General features: G+C 43.1%; 1 protein-coding gene across 1 annotated transcript in view; it reads left to right on the top strand.

The window, feature by feature from the left end:
* Nucleotides 1-1,506: 1,506 nt before the first annotated feature.
* KCNE2 (potassium voltage-gated channel subfamily E regulatory subunit 2) overlaps nt 1,507-16,700 on the top strand; it is a 65,398-nt gene continuing 50,204 nt past the window's right edge. The window contains exon 1 of the mRNA XM_070597209.1: nt 1,507-1,627. Within this exon, the coding sequence (XP_070453310.1) occupies nt 1,622-1,627 (6 nt within the window). The 5' untranslated portion in view covers nt 1,507-1,621. The remainder of the gene's footprint in view (nt 1,628-16,700) is intronic.

Genomic DNA, 16,700 nt, shown 5'->3' on the forward strand with positions numbered 1-16,700 from the left:
CCAGCAGTTATTCTCACCCCCATCGTACTCAGGCCCCTCTTCTTGTAACATATCTCACAGCTCCTCTACTTGTCTGGGATAAAGTTGTATTGGTTTTCTAGGGCTGCCATAATAAAGTACCATACGCCGGCTGGCTTAAAAACCAGAAATTTATCGTCTCACCACTCTGGAGGCTAGAAGTCAAAGATCAAGGAATCGGCATGGTGGTTCCTGCTGAGGGCTGTGAAGGAAGCTCGGTTCCAGGCCTCTCTCCTTGGCTTGCAGATGGCCATCTTCTCCCTGTGTCTCTTCATATGGTCTTTCCTCCGTGTGTATCTCTATGTCCAATCTCCCCTTTCAACAAGGACACAAGTCCTATTGGGTTAGAGCCCACCCTCAGGACCTAATTTAACTTGATTATTTCTATGAAGATCTTATTTCCAAATAAGGTCATGTTCTGAGATACTCGTGGTTAGGACCTCAACCTATGAATTTGGTGAGGTGGGGGACAATGACACACTTCAACCCGAAACAGAAGTTAATCACATAATTTCCTCTATGCATTATGTTTGAAAAGGTCAACATAATGCTCAAACTTAAAAATAAGTGGAAAGTGATTTATAACAAAATAGTATGTGTTTTCATAGGTAAATGCTCAGGCAGCAGTAAGGTAGAAAATGCAATGCCCAAATCAGATCCTGGGGCCTCTGTGAAAGCAGCAGATTCAATGTAGCCTGTCACAGGTGAGCTGTGCTGGCAACTCAAATAGCATGGGGCACTGCCGCTGGTGACATGGTGTCCCAAATGGTAATTGACTCTTGGTAAACAAAATACAGCCTTGCCTCGATTTACATGGGAGTCTCATTCCTGGAAAATTCAATGTTATTTTAAACCTTCCAAGAAATATTTTGTGTTTACACATAAAACAGAACAAATAGAGTTTTTACCTACATGAAGTTCGGTGGAATGTTTGAAAATTAGGAAGGATATGAGACTCTTTACGACAGGGAACTGTCCTGGGCATTGCTGGATGTTGAGCATTCTTGGCTTCCAGCAAATAAATATCATTAGAACACCCCTGGTCATTGAGACAAAAATACCATACAAATTTCTGCAACGGTTCTGATCCATTGAGAACCAGGGAAGAAGAGAGGGCTTCAAACAGCCCAAGTGGAGTGACTGTAAAGATGAGATTGAGAAGCAATGGAGAGTGCCATTCTGAAGGGACCAAATCAGCCTTCCAGCCAGACAGCCAGCAATCCCCCGATCAGGAAGGGCAGGACAGGTTACAGCAACCAGTGCTCTCCCATCTGTCATCTCATATGCCTGTGTGCGACTTGCAAGTCCCAACTCTTCTTTCTCATAATGGTGTTTCCAGGGCCTGGCATAGTGCTGGTCGCATAGCAGGCATCCGATTCGTGTTTGTTGGGTATTGTTGAATGGCAGTCTCAAACTGGGATTACACGAGTGGAAGTGAGGAAGTTCATTTGTTTGTTTGATGTTTGTTGGTTCATTTACAGGTTCATTTGAACAGTTTGTGAACTATGAGTCAATACTGTGCTAATTCATGGAAAAACCCGCTAGCCCAGAGCCAGTCCCTGACTTCAAATTGTGTACAGTCTGATGAGGGAGAGAGACACATATGCAGGTACGTTCCAATTCATACAGAGGGAGTTAAGTGCTGTGGGAACAGGAAAAGGGGGGACCCCACCCAGGCTGGGATGAAGGGTGTAATAAGGGAATTCTGGCCAAATATCTGTGGTGACCGAGGGGTGCCCCGGGGAGTGCTGTGCTGCTGTGGTACTGCTTTCCTTCTCAACGGGAGCAGAAGATGATGGGGAAGTGGGAGGGAACTCCAGTTTTACAGCTGGAAGACAGGTCGTAGGATAGGGATCTAGGGGCGTCCACTTGTGCCTCATTCTAGATCCTGTTCCCACCCAAACTTCAGCCCACATCTGGAGCCTTCAAAGTCTCCTCACTCCAGTTACATCCCCTTTCTTTCTCTTCTTCTTTTGTCACCCTTTTAAACTCTGTCTTCTGGGTATAAACTCCGCCCTGAGCAGCGGAGAACAAGTGTTCAAGAGTCGCAGATCCTGAGGGCTCAATCTGGCTTAAGCTTTGAAGAAACTGAGCCTCTTGGGAGTAACAATAGGCTCCTGACCCCCTAGACAGTCCCCTAGGCCCATCTCCCCAGGGCCCCTACCTATAAGGGTGCTGGTATAGCATGCTGTGCCCTCTGATGTCTCCTCTGAGGAGAGGGCAATGAGCTGCCCCGTTTTTGGCCTGCCCCTGCCTCCCATCTGTCGTCTCCTCAGCTGCCCATGCTCCCAGCTGTGTTCACCATCATGGATGTTTTCATCCATGTCCAACCTTCTAACAAGGAGCTCTGGACTCCGGCTAAAATATGGGAATGGAGACATGCTTAAATGCACTCGTAATGTCAACAAGAAGAATCGAATTAAACAAAAAAGCTTCTGAGTGGGATCCAGAGCCTCAATAAAACATCTTTGTACTGGAGAAGACTTTGATGAAGGGAACAAATGGGAAAAACGTGGTCCCTGCTCATCCTCTGTGAATCTGAAGGCAGTGTAAACACTTCCAGGCCTTATTTCTAGCCAGGGAAAGAGGCTAAGCAGTTGTCTGGAGCCAAAGATTGCCAGGAGTAATAAGAAAACACTTTAAGTGAGTTTTCTCCATCTGTTTAGTTTCTTAATGCTGAAAAAAAAGAAAAACTATAAATAAAAGATTCAGAGAAATGTCACATGCAATCACCTCCACCACAGAAAAATAAACAAGGCTTCATTTCATCAGGAAGGTTCTCATGTGACCAGTATATTCTGATGGATGCGTTTCTTGGCTAGAGGTCTTCAAACTTAGGAATTTCCAAGTTGGGTTGCTCAAACACCACTTTGGCTGAAACTTGGTTCCAGCAGCCAGGCATGGCCATCTCTAGGTATCTATCCCACTGGGCATTTCCCTCCCTCCTCAATCACATTGTCTGAAGATGGAATCAAGTTAAAGAGAGCATCTGGGTATCCTGGAAGATGAAGAGTCGATAAAGACCCTGGCCTTGGGAATATGTTGGTATAGGGAGGTAGGAGCTCACCCTAGGAGTGTCTGCACCAGTCTTCTATCTTTTTTAGCATCAATTGTGCTAACCAGCTTCCAGTCACCCACTGGCTTCCCTGGGATCACTGAGAACAAATTACAGCATGGCCTCAGTTGGCAAACACCTTGATGTGCCATGCCCTTGGGGGTGATTCTGCCCAACAACATCAGAGCAAAGAAAGTTGATTTGGACCTTTAACTTTAGAAGCCAATTTTTCTAGGATGGTCAGAGTGTCTGCTCTTGTAAGCCTCCAGGAGGGCCAGGGAATTTGGTCATTTAACAATCACCATAAAAACAATGTCCTTTAAAAATCTCTCTGTAGAGCAGTGAGCCCAGAGTCTTACATTCTTGGGTCTTCAGTGGACAGGATTTGGAGATGCTGAGTGTTGAGTGGTGATCTCTTCCTGTGCTGAGATCTCTGTCTCCACCTCCACCCCAAGAAGATGACCACAGCATCAGCTTTCCAGAAAAAGCCAAGACCATATACCACCAGCAACCTCAACTTTTCCATTCCATAATATTATAATATCATGGTTTGTCTAGAGCTTTCCTTTCCTTTTTCCTCTCATTCTCTTTTTATCTCAGAGGAAGGGGAGAAGGGTGTGTGTCTTCATCCCTCTCCAGATAAGACTTTAATCTATGTCTCGATCACATCTGCTCCTTTCTCATTTGGAATCTTTCTCCAATAATTTATTTCACTTCCTAAAATTCTCCTTCTCTACCACCTTCCTCGTCTTTGTCTATAAATGTCTCTGGCATTCCCTTCACATCTCACACTTGGCTTATCTAAAAATGTGGAAGTTTTTTGTACTTCACAAAACCGACCCATCCTCCCAGGGGGAGAACATTCTCCCAAGCAACTGAGACCACCTTTTGGAGTCATTTTTGATTCATCAGCCTTCCTTGCGTATCTCTTGCATTCAGCCCTTCTTTTCCATTATCACTGTAACAAACACAGTTCAGGTCCTTACTATCTCATATTGGGAATACAAATAACAATGACTGTTTATTATTTGCCAGGCACTGTGCTTCATGCTTTTTATGCATTATCTCACTCTTCACATCAATCTTATGTAGCACCTTCTGTTATTACCCACTTTGTTCAAATGGGGAAACTGAGGCTTAGTTAATTAATCAGCTTACCCATGGTCAGTATAGTTGACAAATGCAAGAGCCAGGATTCACACGCAGGTCTGCTGACCCCACAGCCTGAGCTTTGAACTGGGACACAAGGCTCACCACTGTGGTTGCTTCTTAATCAATCTCATAAATACACAGGTCTTCCTGTGCTTCCTCTAGTCTACCTTCCTCACTGTTACTAGGGTGATCTCCCTAAAGCACCAATGGCACTGCATCTTCCCCTACTCAGAATTTCTCATTGGCTCTTCCTTGCCTGCAGGATCAAGTCAAAACACCTTAGCTTGGCATTCAAAGTCCTGGTTCCACCAGGAGGTCACACCTCTCTTCCTTGAGAAGACCCCTTCTTACCTCTACTGAAATCTTCTCTGTCCTCTAAAGTCCAGTACAAATGTGATCTCTGTGGAACGTTTTCTGACCGTACTAACTGGAATGGTTGTTGTCTTTGCTTAAACTCCCATTGTGCTCAGTTTGGGCCACTCTCATGGTGCTAGTGCTCTGGATTGATTCATAACGTGATTATTTGCATGCACGTCTTAGTTATATTCTTGAGGTCAGGGATGTGTCTATTTATGCTAACACTGGCTGCTGCAACATACAGCCCAAATATTAGTGGCCCAACAAAACAAAAGTTTATTTCTCACTGATGTCAAGTTCAGTTGATGGTGGAGGGGTGAGAGTGGTGCTCTACTCCACATAGTCATTCAGGGGCCCAAACAGACGGAGACTCCACCACCTTCAACATATGGCTTCCAATTTTTCTTTGGGCGTGGACATTCAGACAGCAGATGTAGCACTAGAAAGGAAGGGGAGAAAGACTGCATGGGAGGTTTCATGGTCCAGGCCTGGAAATGACACATTCCGTTGGCTAGAACTCCGTCTCATAGCCATTTAAGCCATATAAGATTGGAAGTGTAGTCACTGTGTTAGGAAGGAGAAGAAATGGGTTTGGTGAATAGCTAACCGGTCTATATTTGTGGAATGAATGACCAAGATATTGCTACTTATTTGTCAGAGAAGTGGGTTAGGAAAGGTGGTCTCCAAAGCAAGGTACACACACCCCAGGTTGTACCAGACGATCCACTGGCATAAAGAAAGGTATATTAGAACGTCTTTTTAAAAATCTAAAATAATAAGAAAGAGCTTCAGCGTTGCTGATATTCAGAATACAAAATGACACTGGTGCCTAGATTTGGTCCTTATGTCAGACAGTCTCAAGTCTCATCCAGCGTGTGAGTTATCTTGAGGGAAGAGTGGCATCCCCAGTACGTGAGGTTGCCAAGAGCCCCTGCGTTCATTTGAGTTCAGGGTGATACGACAAATCGCAAATTATGTGAGCTTAGCTAAGTGGATTTATGGTTTATATTATCACACTTTAACAAAACCAACCCCTGCAAAGTAGACAAGTGGTTTTAAATGAACCTGTTGTGAAATTGCTGGTTACAGATAATACTGATAATGTGACCAGTGAGGAACCACTAGAAAGATAGCAGGGCTGACCCTTCTCCCGACGCAAGCACTTTTTTGGCCACATTATAAGGCAAAACAATGATAATCTAATCAGTTCTGGCAACAAGTTACCAAAAAAAATAAAACATCGAAATGAGAAAAACCTGCTTGAAATATGAATTTTCATCATCTACCATTAACTATGAAACTCAAGCTAAATACACATTGCAACTTGGATTATTAACTAAAGCTGGTATGAAGCCAACACTATTTACAAAACATTTAAAAACCTATTATCTAGAATACGAAGGTAAATTTTTGCAATTTTTTAACTTTTAGAGCTATGCCCTTCCCAATCCAGTGCTTTACAAAAATCACAATAAATTTGATGATAAATGTTTAGAAGCCCCTATGGAAGTTTCTTATTTAATAGTAAATGAGAAAAAGCTACATATTATGAAGGAAACACTTCATTATTCCTTTTTTGGTGACAACAGCTGGAAAATAATGCATGGAACACAAATTGGTGACTAAACTAAAATGCTTTCCTTTGTCAGCAAATACTGTTGGAAGATGCCTTGAAAATATCATTGAAGATCTGAAATAAGTACTAGGAGAAATTAGACAGTGTGGGAGGTTTACCATACAGTTGGGTCGAAGTACAGATGTTTCTAACATGTCTCAGCCTATGGAATTTGTTAATTCTACTCAGTCATGGAATACATCCAGGACTACTTTCTTTGTAAACTTCTAGAAAAAAGATGGACTGGAGAAGCTATTTGTAATTCGAAGTGACTTCTGTAACAAGAACAATGCTTTATGAGAAAGCTGTATTAGTGTAACACTTGATGTGGTGGCCAATCTGACCAGAATATAAAAGGAATCCCAGGGTAGCCTCACATCCAAAGGTGGCTTTCATTTACTGCTCCCTTCACAGACAAGGCTTCATCAGGAAGAATTTGTCACTGGAAGGTACAAAGTTTTAGAAAATGACATTGAGGCTAACTTTCAAAACAAAATATAGCAATAAAACAAACACAAAAAACACTCTAAAATATACAAGAATCTTTATTCTGTAATGGAAGGGGAAGTAATTGTGAACATATTTGGTATCACATAGAGGTTTGCTGGCTGTCTGTTGTAAAATCCTTAAAAGAGTCGTCCAACTTAGAGAAGAGGCATCTCGTGCTTTTACACAGATGAGTGGTGCAAACTTAGCCTCTGCCAGATGTGGCTATCAGTGGTTTGCAAGCTGGCAGATATTTTTGAAGTAATACATCAACATAATCTGTAAAGGTAAAGATTGTATTTTATTTATTTATATATTTTTAAAAGATTGGCACTTGAGTTAACATCTGTTGCCAATCTTCCTCTTTTTTTCCTCTCCCCAAAGCCCCAGTACATAGTTGTATATCTTAGTTGTAGGTCATACTAGTTCATCCATGTGGGATGCCGCCACAGCATGGCTTGATGAGCAGTGCGTACGTCCGTGCCCAGGATCCGAAACTGTGAACCCTGGGCCGCCGAAGTGGAGTGCACAAACTTAACCACTGAGCTATGGGGCCGGCCCCTAAAGACATGCTTTTAAGTATTCTTTTGTTATCAGGCCACATTCTACGGGAGAGGAGTGACAGAGCTTAATTCAGTTTATAAAACGCTTCCAAGCATGTGACCACATGTCTTCGTGGCATCACTTACCAGGTAACCGTGGGGTCACAAGCGAAGACAAAGTTTCTGAGAGATTTGAGGAATTTGAATGATAGACAGGCTTCAAACCAGGGACAAGAAGTTGTCATTTAAAAAAAGCCACCCACTGGCTTACTTGTGCTGAATTAACATTCAAATAGTGCCTGAAATGGTAGATGAGCTGGTTAAGAAGAAACACTCAATGAGGCCTCCTTCATTCATTCAACGTTTATTGGTTCTCTACCATGTGGCAGACACTCTGTAGGTACAAAGCCACTATGACAATGTCCTCAAAGAATTTGGAGCCCAGATTCCACCGATGACCAAACGTGACAGCTGTGTCAAATGCTAACTCAAACTCTATCCTCCTTTTTCTCCACTTTCCTCTGTCAAGCTTCTTTCAGAAAATGACTTAACTCTGTCTCTCCTCCAAATTCCTGCCATTGTGGTCTTGGTTTCCCTGACGAGAACCAGAGAAAGGTCTGTCATTCTAGAATCTTGAAACTTTGCCCTAATTAATTAAGGATCTTCCAACAGCTCGATTAATCCCATCTGCTTTCAACCTGAATCTTCTTTTAATCTCGAGATTTGTATTTCCGGCTCCTTTGTCACTTTCCTCACAGCTTCTTATTAAAACCCCATCTTGGAGCTGTTGACAGCTTCCTCTTATTTTCCCCTAGTAAGAAAATAGAGTGACACATTAAACTGACATAAAGGGCTATGATAGTAAACAACTATGATGCCCGAGTATTGATTGTGTTTTAGGTAGTAGGATGCACACTTTACACACATTGTTTAATTTAATCCTCACTTCGACCTTTGAACCTCATGGGAGAAAATTCAGACTCAGAAGGTCATCTAACCGGCCCAAAGTTACACAGCTAGAAAGTCATATCCCACATTTCTGAGATTCTAAAACCCACGGTTGGACCACTACACTACCCCATCTTTCCTCTTTAATTGTACACCAGCCCTAAGATAATCCCACAAATAACACTTAAATTAGTTAAATCAGGCAACAAATATTCTCAATAACGAGCTGCTCCCAGACTCCTCTATCATCCAACCAGTGGGTCAAGGTTTTGCAATTCAAATGTGTAGGAAAATGGGCTTCAGTTTTACAAACGCTGCCCTTGACGTTTCTGTTAGACTCTAAGGGGCTGTGCCATTCTCGCCACCTCCTCTTGTCTACTTCCCTTTATCCCCTTTGCGTTTGGCGTTGGGCCAAGTCAGTCCGTGATGTCTGGTCTTTTCAGCGGCAAAACTTATTCTCTGCCTCTGCCACACTCCTTCCCTGCCTGCTTGTTAAACCCTGTTGATCCTCACGACCTAGCTGAAGGGTCGTGTCCTCTCTGAAGCTGTCCCTGAGACTGACTCCAACCAGCTCTCGGCAGAGTGGATCGCCCTCCTGTGGGACCCCACATCTCTGTTAGAACACACTGACCACGCTTTTACTGTCCATCTCTGCTGCACAGAGACAGAGGCTGTCTTGTTCAGCATTTCATCCCCAGTGCCTAGCACAGCATCTGGCCCTGGGAGGTGGTTAATTAGTGTCAGTTGAATGAATGAATGAATGAGAAGAAATATGGAATGGGGACAGGGATGCGAGGATCTGGAAGTCTCCTGGCCACCTCTGTGGCTGGAACGGTTATGCATTCCAGAACTCTGTGCAAACACTCAAGTACGACTCAGCCAGCCAGTGTGGGTGGTGTGTCTTGGAGCAGGGGAAGAAGAGGAGAGAGATCTCCCCTAAGTATCTGCCAGAGTTGGGACCCCCCACAACTTGGCCTGATCCACCAAGTTCAACCCAAAGCCAGGAATTCCAGAAAACATCCCAGTCCCCTCTACATGGTTTCAGCCCAAAACAACAAGGCTGTTGTTTTTAGGATCTAGGATGTTATAAAAAACTACAGGGGAAAAGTGAGCTGATCACACACCTAAAAGTAACACTTTCCTGGGGTAGAATGGGGAGCTGGCTAGGTCAATGAGCAAAATATCATAGTGTGCAAGAACTGGAGATGGTGCAGGGAGGGGGGTGTATTAGTTTCCAATTGCTGCTGTAACAAATTATCACAAACTTAGTGGCTTTAAAACAACACGGAGGTCAGAAATCCTAAATCAGTTTCCCTGGGCCGAAATCAAGGTGTCGGCAGGTCTGCATTCCTTATGGAGGCGCCAGGGGAGAATCCGCTTCCTTTCGTTTTCCAACTGCTAGAGGCCACCTACATTCCTTGGCTGATGGCTCCTTTCTCCATCTTCAAAGGGCGTCACTCCTATTCTCCTTCTCTCCTTACATCTTCTCTCTCTCATTCTGGTCCTTCTGCCTCCCTCTTATAAGGACCCTTTTGGTTATATTAGGCCCACTCGGATTATCTTGGAGAATCTCCCAGTCTCAAGATCCTTAATATAATCACAGCTGCAAAATCCCTTTTACCATGTGAGGTAACATTTTCATAGGTTCCTGGGATGAGGACGTGGACATCTTCAGAGGACCATTACTCTGCCAACCATGTGGGTAAAGAGGCAGATTCAGGAGTCTGTGCCCTACGTCCCCAAGGGATTTTTTGTATGTGTGTAAAAAAAATAAAAGGAAGAACAGTCACACTAACAAAACAAATGCAACTCTCAATATAAAAGGAAAATCAAGTAAATATTTATTTTGACTTAGTCCTGAACAAAGCAGAGAAAAATTCGCTTAATGTACAAATAACTGAATTAATGTACAAATTAACTTTGGTTGAACTGCAACCCTTCCATTGACTAGCTCTGGGACCTTGGGTGAGTTACTTAATTTCTCTGATCCTAGATTTTTCTGTTGAAATAGGAATACGCATACTTATCTCACCAGCTGTTAAAAAGATAGTCTTTTTAATGAGATATTCTTTTAATTTTAAATGAGATATTCTAAATAAACCATACAAAGCATAAAAAATGAATTGCAGGGGCTGGCTCCGTGGCCAAGTGGTTAAATTCACGAGCTCTGCTTCAGTGGCCCAGGGTTTCGCTGGTTCGGATCCTGGGCGCAGATATGGTACCACTCGTCAGGCCATGCTGAGGCGGCATCCCACATGCCACAACTAGAAGGACCCACAACTAAAATATACAACTAAGTACTGGGGGGATTTGGGGAGAAAAAGCAGAAAAAATAAAAAGAAGATTGGCAACAGTTGTTAGCTCAGGTGCCAATCTTAAAAAAAAGAAATGAATTGCATTTCTTCAACTGTAATACACCTTAATTCCACTGATTAAAAAATATAAAAATGTGTATCCACTTGACTCACAAGTCAAAAGATGCACACAAAAACATAAAGGGCCTAACCAGCTACACAACTGGGACAGAAATACAGCAAATATACTCAGTGACATTGTCCATATAATAGGACAATTCTCAAGAACATTTCCTGATAGTTAAAATACACACCTTTTTTAAATTTAAAAGTGTTTCCAGCTTTATTGAGATATAATTGACATATAACGTTGTGTAAGTTTAAAGTGTACAATATGTGGTTTTACACGTGTATTGCAAAATGATTACCACAGTAAGGTTACTTGACACCTCCATCCTCTAACATAATGACCTTTTTGTTTCGTGTGGTGAGAACATTTAAGACTCCTCTCTTAGCAACTTTCAAGGATGCAATCCAGTGTTATGAACTGTAGTCACCATGCTGTACATCACATCCCCAGAACTCAGTCATCTTATAACTGGAAGTTTGTGCCTTCTGATCAACATCTCCCCATTTCCCCCTCCCCCAGCCCCTGGTAACCACCATTTTACTCTCTGTTTCTGAGAATTTGGCTTTTTTAGATTCCACATGTAAGTGAGATCATACAGTATTTGTCTTTCTCTGTCTGACTTATTTCACTCAGCATGACATAGGAGTCCACTTGGGTATCCCTAGTCAATAGAGAAAACTCAGGCAAACCTAAGGTTCCTGGACAGGCAGGCATGGGTTTCATGGCTGGGGTGGTTGTGGTAGATGCGCTGCCATATTTTGACCAAGGTTCTGGAGCGCCTGGTGGAGGAGGAAACTCTTGGACCTTTCCTTCTGGGCTTGGTGGTGTCAGAAAAAGCAAATATGTTAAGGGAGAGTTGTTGCCTGGGAAAGGCCAGCTAGTTTGCAGCCTAGGGGTCTTCCAAAGAGATACCTTGTTGAGGAGCTCAAGCCTGGGAGAATGGCGTGCATTCCTTGCATCGTCATTCCAATTCATCTCTGGATCTACAGCATTTCAGATAGTGCCCATTCCCTGTGGCTTGTTGCCAAACAGCTCAGTCCATGGGAGAGACACCCACCTTCAACGTAAGTGGTGGTGACATTGTGGATGAGGGTGGGACATGTGCAGCTCACTCGCCACGGGTGTGGACAGGTGAGAACACACACATCCCTGCGGGGAGCCTGAACATTTCTTCTCCCTACTCTTGTCATCTCCTGTCATTTTGTGCCTCCCCATTGGAGGACAATATATGGTGATTAGTCATTGTTAAATAACTAAATGACTTACATAAAATTAGCATTTAAAAGCAATTTAGTGGAAAAGTAATAAATAAAGCCAACAGTTACTATTCTTTAAAGAAATAGTGTGAACAAAGACTCAAAGACTGTCAAACACTGGACATTCACAGGACAGCCTTTCCAAAAAAAGAGAAGAGAGAGAGAAGGATCAGAGCCAGGGACCCTCCCCAAACCAATTAAGTCAGAATCTCCAGGAACGAGGCCCGGGCACTGTGATTTTTTTAAATAAGCTCCCCTGAATCATTCTAATGCCCAGCCAGGGTGAGAACACTGAGCCTTGTCAGTTTGTATTCCAGCCTCCCAGGGAATGCACTTCCGGAACTGAATTCCCAGTCCCCACTGGCCACATCCCCATGATGTCCACTGCTTAGTCTAGCCCACTCCCAGTCTGTACCTGTCTTCCCTGCCAGGTCTTCATCAAATGCCTTGAAGAGGTACCAGCCCTTGAGAAACAGTCTAAGGGAACTCCCAGTCCGTCCATGATGGTCTGGGCTTCTTTGAGCCCCAGAGAGAACAGACTTCTGGTGGACTTGCCAAGGAAAGTGCCTAGTCTCCCAGGGACAGGTCACCTGCAGCTGGCCTCCCCTGGCATCAGTGATCCTTGGGGACAAGTCCCAGCTTCTGCCTGACCAGACCTTGTGCAAGGAAGCTCCTTACCCACCTTCAAGCTCTCTCTCTTTACACTGCTCCATACACTGGGCATTTCCCAACCCTGACCCAGTGAATGGTCACCCTGCATGACCCCTACACCTCCTGCAGTTGTCCTGAACTCGGCCTTAGACAAAAAGACTAGTTTGAGATCGGCTTTCTGACCTCAGTTTCCCTGGCCTCCTGGACCTGAGTGTGACTCCTGGTGTGAAATCTCCAAGCAGAGATCCTTGGCTTCCACCAACCCTGGGGGTCTGCCAACCTTCCGGTTCTGGTTTTCTCCAACCCTCTCATTCCCTCTGCTGCCCAAGCCTTGCTTATGACAATTATTTTTCTCAATTGCCTCATGTAAGGTTTCCATGGGGAGCCAAATCTGGTCCGCATAAATGTGTGGTGAGCTTTCAACAAATACTCACAGTGGCGTTGCAACAAGGTCCACCAGATATAGCTCCAAGGGAATGGGTGGAAACTCAGAGTAGATGAGAATGTGGTTTCCAGCATCGGTCTTTTAAGTGCATTAGTATCTTGGTGAGTGGTAAAAGAACCCCAGCTGTTTATTTTACTTCTCCCTCAACTCAAGTTGAAGACTTCTTGCCTATAAACCATGAAGATGCAAATTACTGTGGCCATTTTGTGGGCTTTCCTATTATAAAAAAACCACTTGTTTTCATGGTAGTTCTACATTATGCTATTTTGAAATTTTATGTGAAGAATTTGATCAACTCTCAGCATTCCTTTTTATGCAAGTGGAATTTTGCCAAGCTCGGGAATGTCAATCCTTTTTTCCTTTCTCCCTGAATTTTACTGTTGTCTATCAAAGAAGCCCGTGGTCCAAATAACCCCTTTCAGGCAAAAGCTAAGAAGATGATGGTGATTTGATGTCACCTGGTTCTCATGTTGTGGCCCTGCCTGCCAGGAGGGCTACTCTTGCTGTGACACTGTAAAGAGGGTGAGTGTGGGTGGGGCAGGCCTTCAGTAGACGCCATGCCCAGGGGGCGGGTCCTTCAGCATAGGTCCATGTCATCAGAGGTGAATAGAGAAGATGTCGGCCTTCCTTTTCTGATCCTCCACATTTGTGAGAACTTTAGCATGAACGTGTCCCCTTCTTGTCCTCTTTTATGGACCACACTACAGAAGACTCTCTGGGTTGAGGTTTCTTAACTCATCAAGTCTCAGGTCCTTCTTCTCATGTCAGTGTAGTTGGGCATTATCAAAACTCTTCATTATCCTGACAAAACTGACTGTTTGTGAAGCTTGCTTCTCCATCCATTCAAATGGATTGTTATTTGGTTATTTCAGTTATACATAGTTGCTCTTCCAGGAGAGACATGAGGGGCATGAAAGGAAGAGAGGATAAGACTTAACTTCAGCTTATTTGGCTGGTCCAAATAAGTCAGCAAAATCATTCCTCCCGATCCCCAAGTGTCCCTTGTTCTTATTTAGTCTGCATAATCAAGAATACCATACATGACATGGACAAAGCTTTGGGAATTTGTCAGATTTTCTCCATGTCCACTTCACTATCAATAAAAGAAGGAAGGCAGCAACATGTAATTCAGTGGCTCTCACCTGAATGAAGGTTGGACTCACTGGGGGAGGTTTTAAAAAAGGCCAATGCCCAGGCCCCATCACCATCCTATTAGGTGGGAATCTTTGGGGGCGAGACCAGGCAGTGGTATTTTTTACAAGCTCCCCAGGTGCTTCTAATGTACAGTCAGGGTTGAGAACCTCTGGTCTAGTAGATTAGTCAAGACCAGTGGTTCTCAAACATTAGCATGCATCTGAATCTTTTAGAAGACTTGTGAGCTCAAGAAGTTGCATTTTTAACAAGTTCCCACATGATGCTGCTGGTCTTTATTCTAGGACCAACTCTGAAAACCATTGGTCAAGAGATCTGAGGTAAAATCCTAGTTACTCTGCTAATTCACCATAAATTTGAATCATCATTTAATATGTTCTCTTTGCTTTGATGCTCTACAACAGGAGTAGGCAAACATTTTCAGGTAAGGGCCATGTAATAAATATTTCCAGCTTTGCTGACCATATGGTCTCTGCTGCAATTACTCAACTCTGCCGTTGTAGCACAAAAGGATTTGGCCCATGGGCCGTAATTTGCTGACCCCTGTTGCACGGTTTTACTACCAATGTACCTAAGTGAGGATTTCTTTTCATTTATCTTGTTTGGTGTTCTTTGGGCTTTCTGAATCTGAGGATTGATATCTTTCATTGATTCTGTAAAATTCACGGTTATTATCTTTTAAAACATTGCCTCTTCCTCATCATTTCTATTGTTCATTCATGACGATCTGAGATGATAGTATGTTAGAGCTTCTCACTTTATCCTCCATACTTCTTAACCACTTTTATATTTTCTACCTCTGTTTCTCTGTGCTGCATTCAGATCAATTTTTCATTTCTAATAGTACTTTTTGGCTCCTTATCAAATCTGTCTCATGTTTTGATAGTCTCATATCTTCAATCTCCTCATTTATTCTTTAAATATTTTTATGTAAACTAACTTCATACTCTGGGTTGATATTTCCAATTCCTGTGATCTCTGCAGATCTGATTCTGTGGTTTATGATTTCTCTTGATTTCGTTCACGACAGCTTAGTTTATCATGAGTTTGGTGAATTTTGTTGCTGAGCTCATATTGCTTAGAACTTTTTCTGTGATAATTCTTTGAGGCCTAGGTTCAAATAAGGTATTGCATTTGTTTCTGTCAGGTGCCTGGGAGTACTCCCAACCTGGTATCACTTTAAATAAATTTCTGGCTTTAGGGCTACCCAAGTAATATGAATTTCAGCTCGCTATTAAAAATTCTCAGGGGACACTACTTTCTGGCTGTTTCCTGGAGAGAGGAACACACTTCCTGGGCTCCTGTGAGAGTTTGGCTCTTTTCCTCTGGTCCAATTTTCAGGGTGATGTCCTCTGGTGGTCTTGGCCTTATGTAAAGGGATCTCCCAATGATCTCTTCACCCTAGCTGTCCCTGGTGCCTGCATGACCATTAAAACCTGGGTTAGGCCACCAAGAAATGGCTCATGCCCTCATAGGCAATCACGGCCTTGAGCATTAGCTTTCCTTTGTGGATTCACGCTTTCTCAAGGTTTCTGACCTTCTAGGAATCACTTGTTCTGATGCCAGATCAGCTGTGCTTTACAGAAATTAATTTAATTAATATCATCTCTAGTATTTCAAGTGGCCTATTTAAGAGTGCTGTTACCATATTGCCAGGAACACCAGTAGGTAACTACTTCTTATCTCTATTTCCTCATCTGCATGTGGAGAAGTTCAGAACCAGGACTCAATTCATTTTTTAAAAAAAGAATGGGTCAGAGATTTTTATATTGTTCCCAGCCTTCTTGTGTTATCCTGTCTTTATGCTGCTGTGCTATTCGAGGACAGACTAATGAACTAGTCCTCAGATTGGACCAGGTTACTAACATGAATCTATTTCATAGGACCCTTTTAAAAAGGAAATGCATGGAATTTGTGGACCCATCCCTTGAAGTTTTGAGTTTCCCTGTGTGATTCAGAAGGCCCCCAGAAAGCTGCAATTTGTCATTTTGCTGAGGCACCAATATGAACCAACTATGCAGTGAGGCTTGTATTGGGAACAAATAAGGTGGCTTTGTGAATGTGCCTAGCCCACCACCAGCATCCTCATCCCAGGGCAGTGTGTGATCGCTGCTCCTTGACTTATACTACAAAGTAAGTCTTTTGAAATCATAAAACAAAAACAAGTAATTTTCTTGCATGTGAAAAATGGTTACCAAGTGCAAGCTAGAAGTTTTGTAAAAGTTGAAGAGGCAGTTGGATTGTGGTGTGCATAGACGCACAGGAAGCACTCAACTCCCGATGGAAATGTGATTCGGGAAGACGCCAGGAGCCTGTACAAATTTTTCACATTCTTGAGTTGGGGAATTCTGGAAGAACCAAGAGTGCCATCCCATGAGGATTTCAAGCGCCTACTGCATATTAATAAATCGCTTTGTGAAAAATAAAGTTAGGCAGAAATGCTAAATTTAAAAAGAATCTGCACACTCTGGCAGTTTCTTACAAAACTCAACATACTCTTACCATATGATCCAGCAATCAAGTTCCTTGGTACTGACCCAAAGGAGCTGAAAACTTATGTCCATGTAAAAACCTGCACACGGATATTTATAGCAACTTT

This window comes from Equus przewalskii, chromosome 27 (genome assembly GCF_037783145.1).
Source record: "Equus przewalskii isolate Varuska chromosome 27, EquPr2, whole genome shotgun sequence".
NCBI classification, from domain to species: domain Eukaryota; kingdom Metazoa; phylum Chordata; class Mammalia; order Perissodactyla; family Equidae; genus Equus; species Equus przewalskii.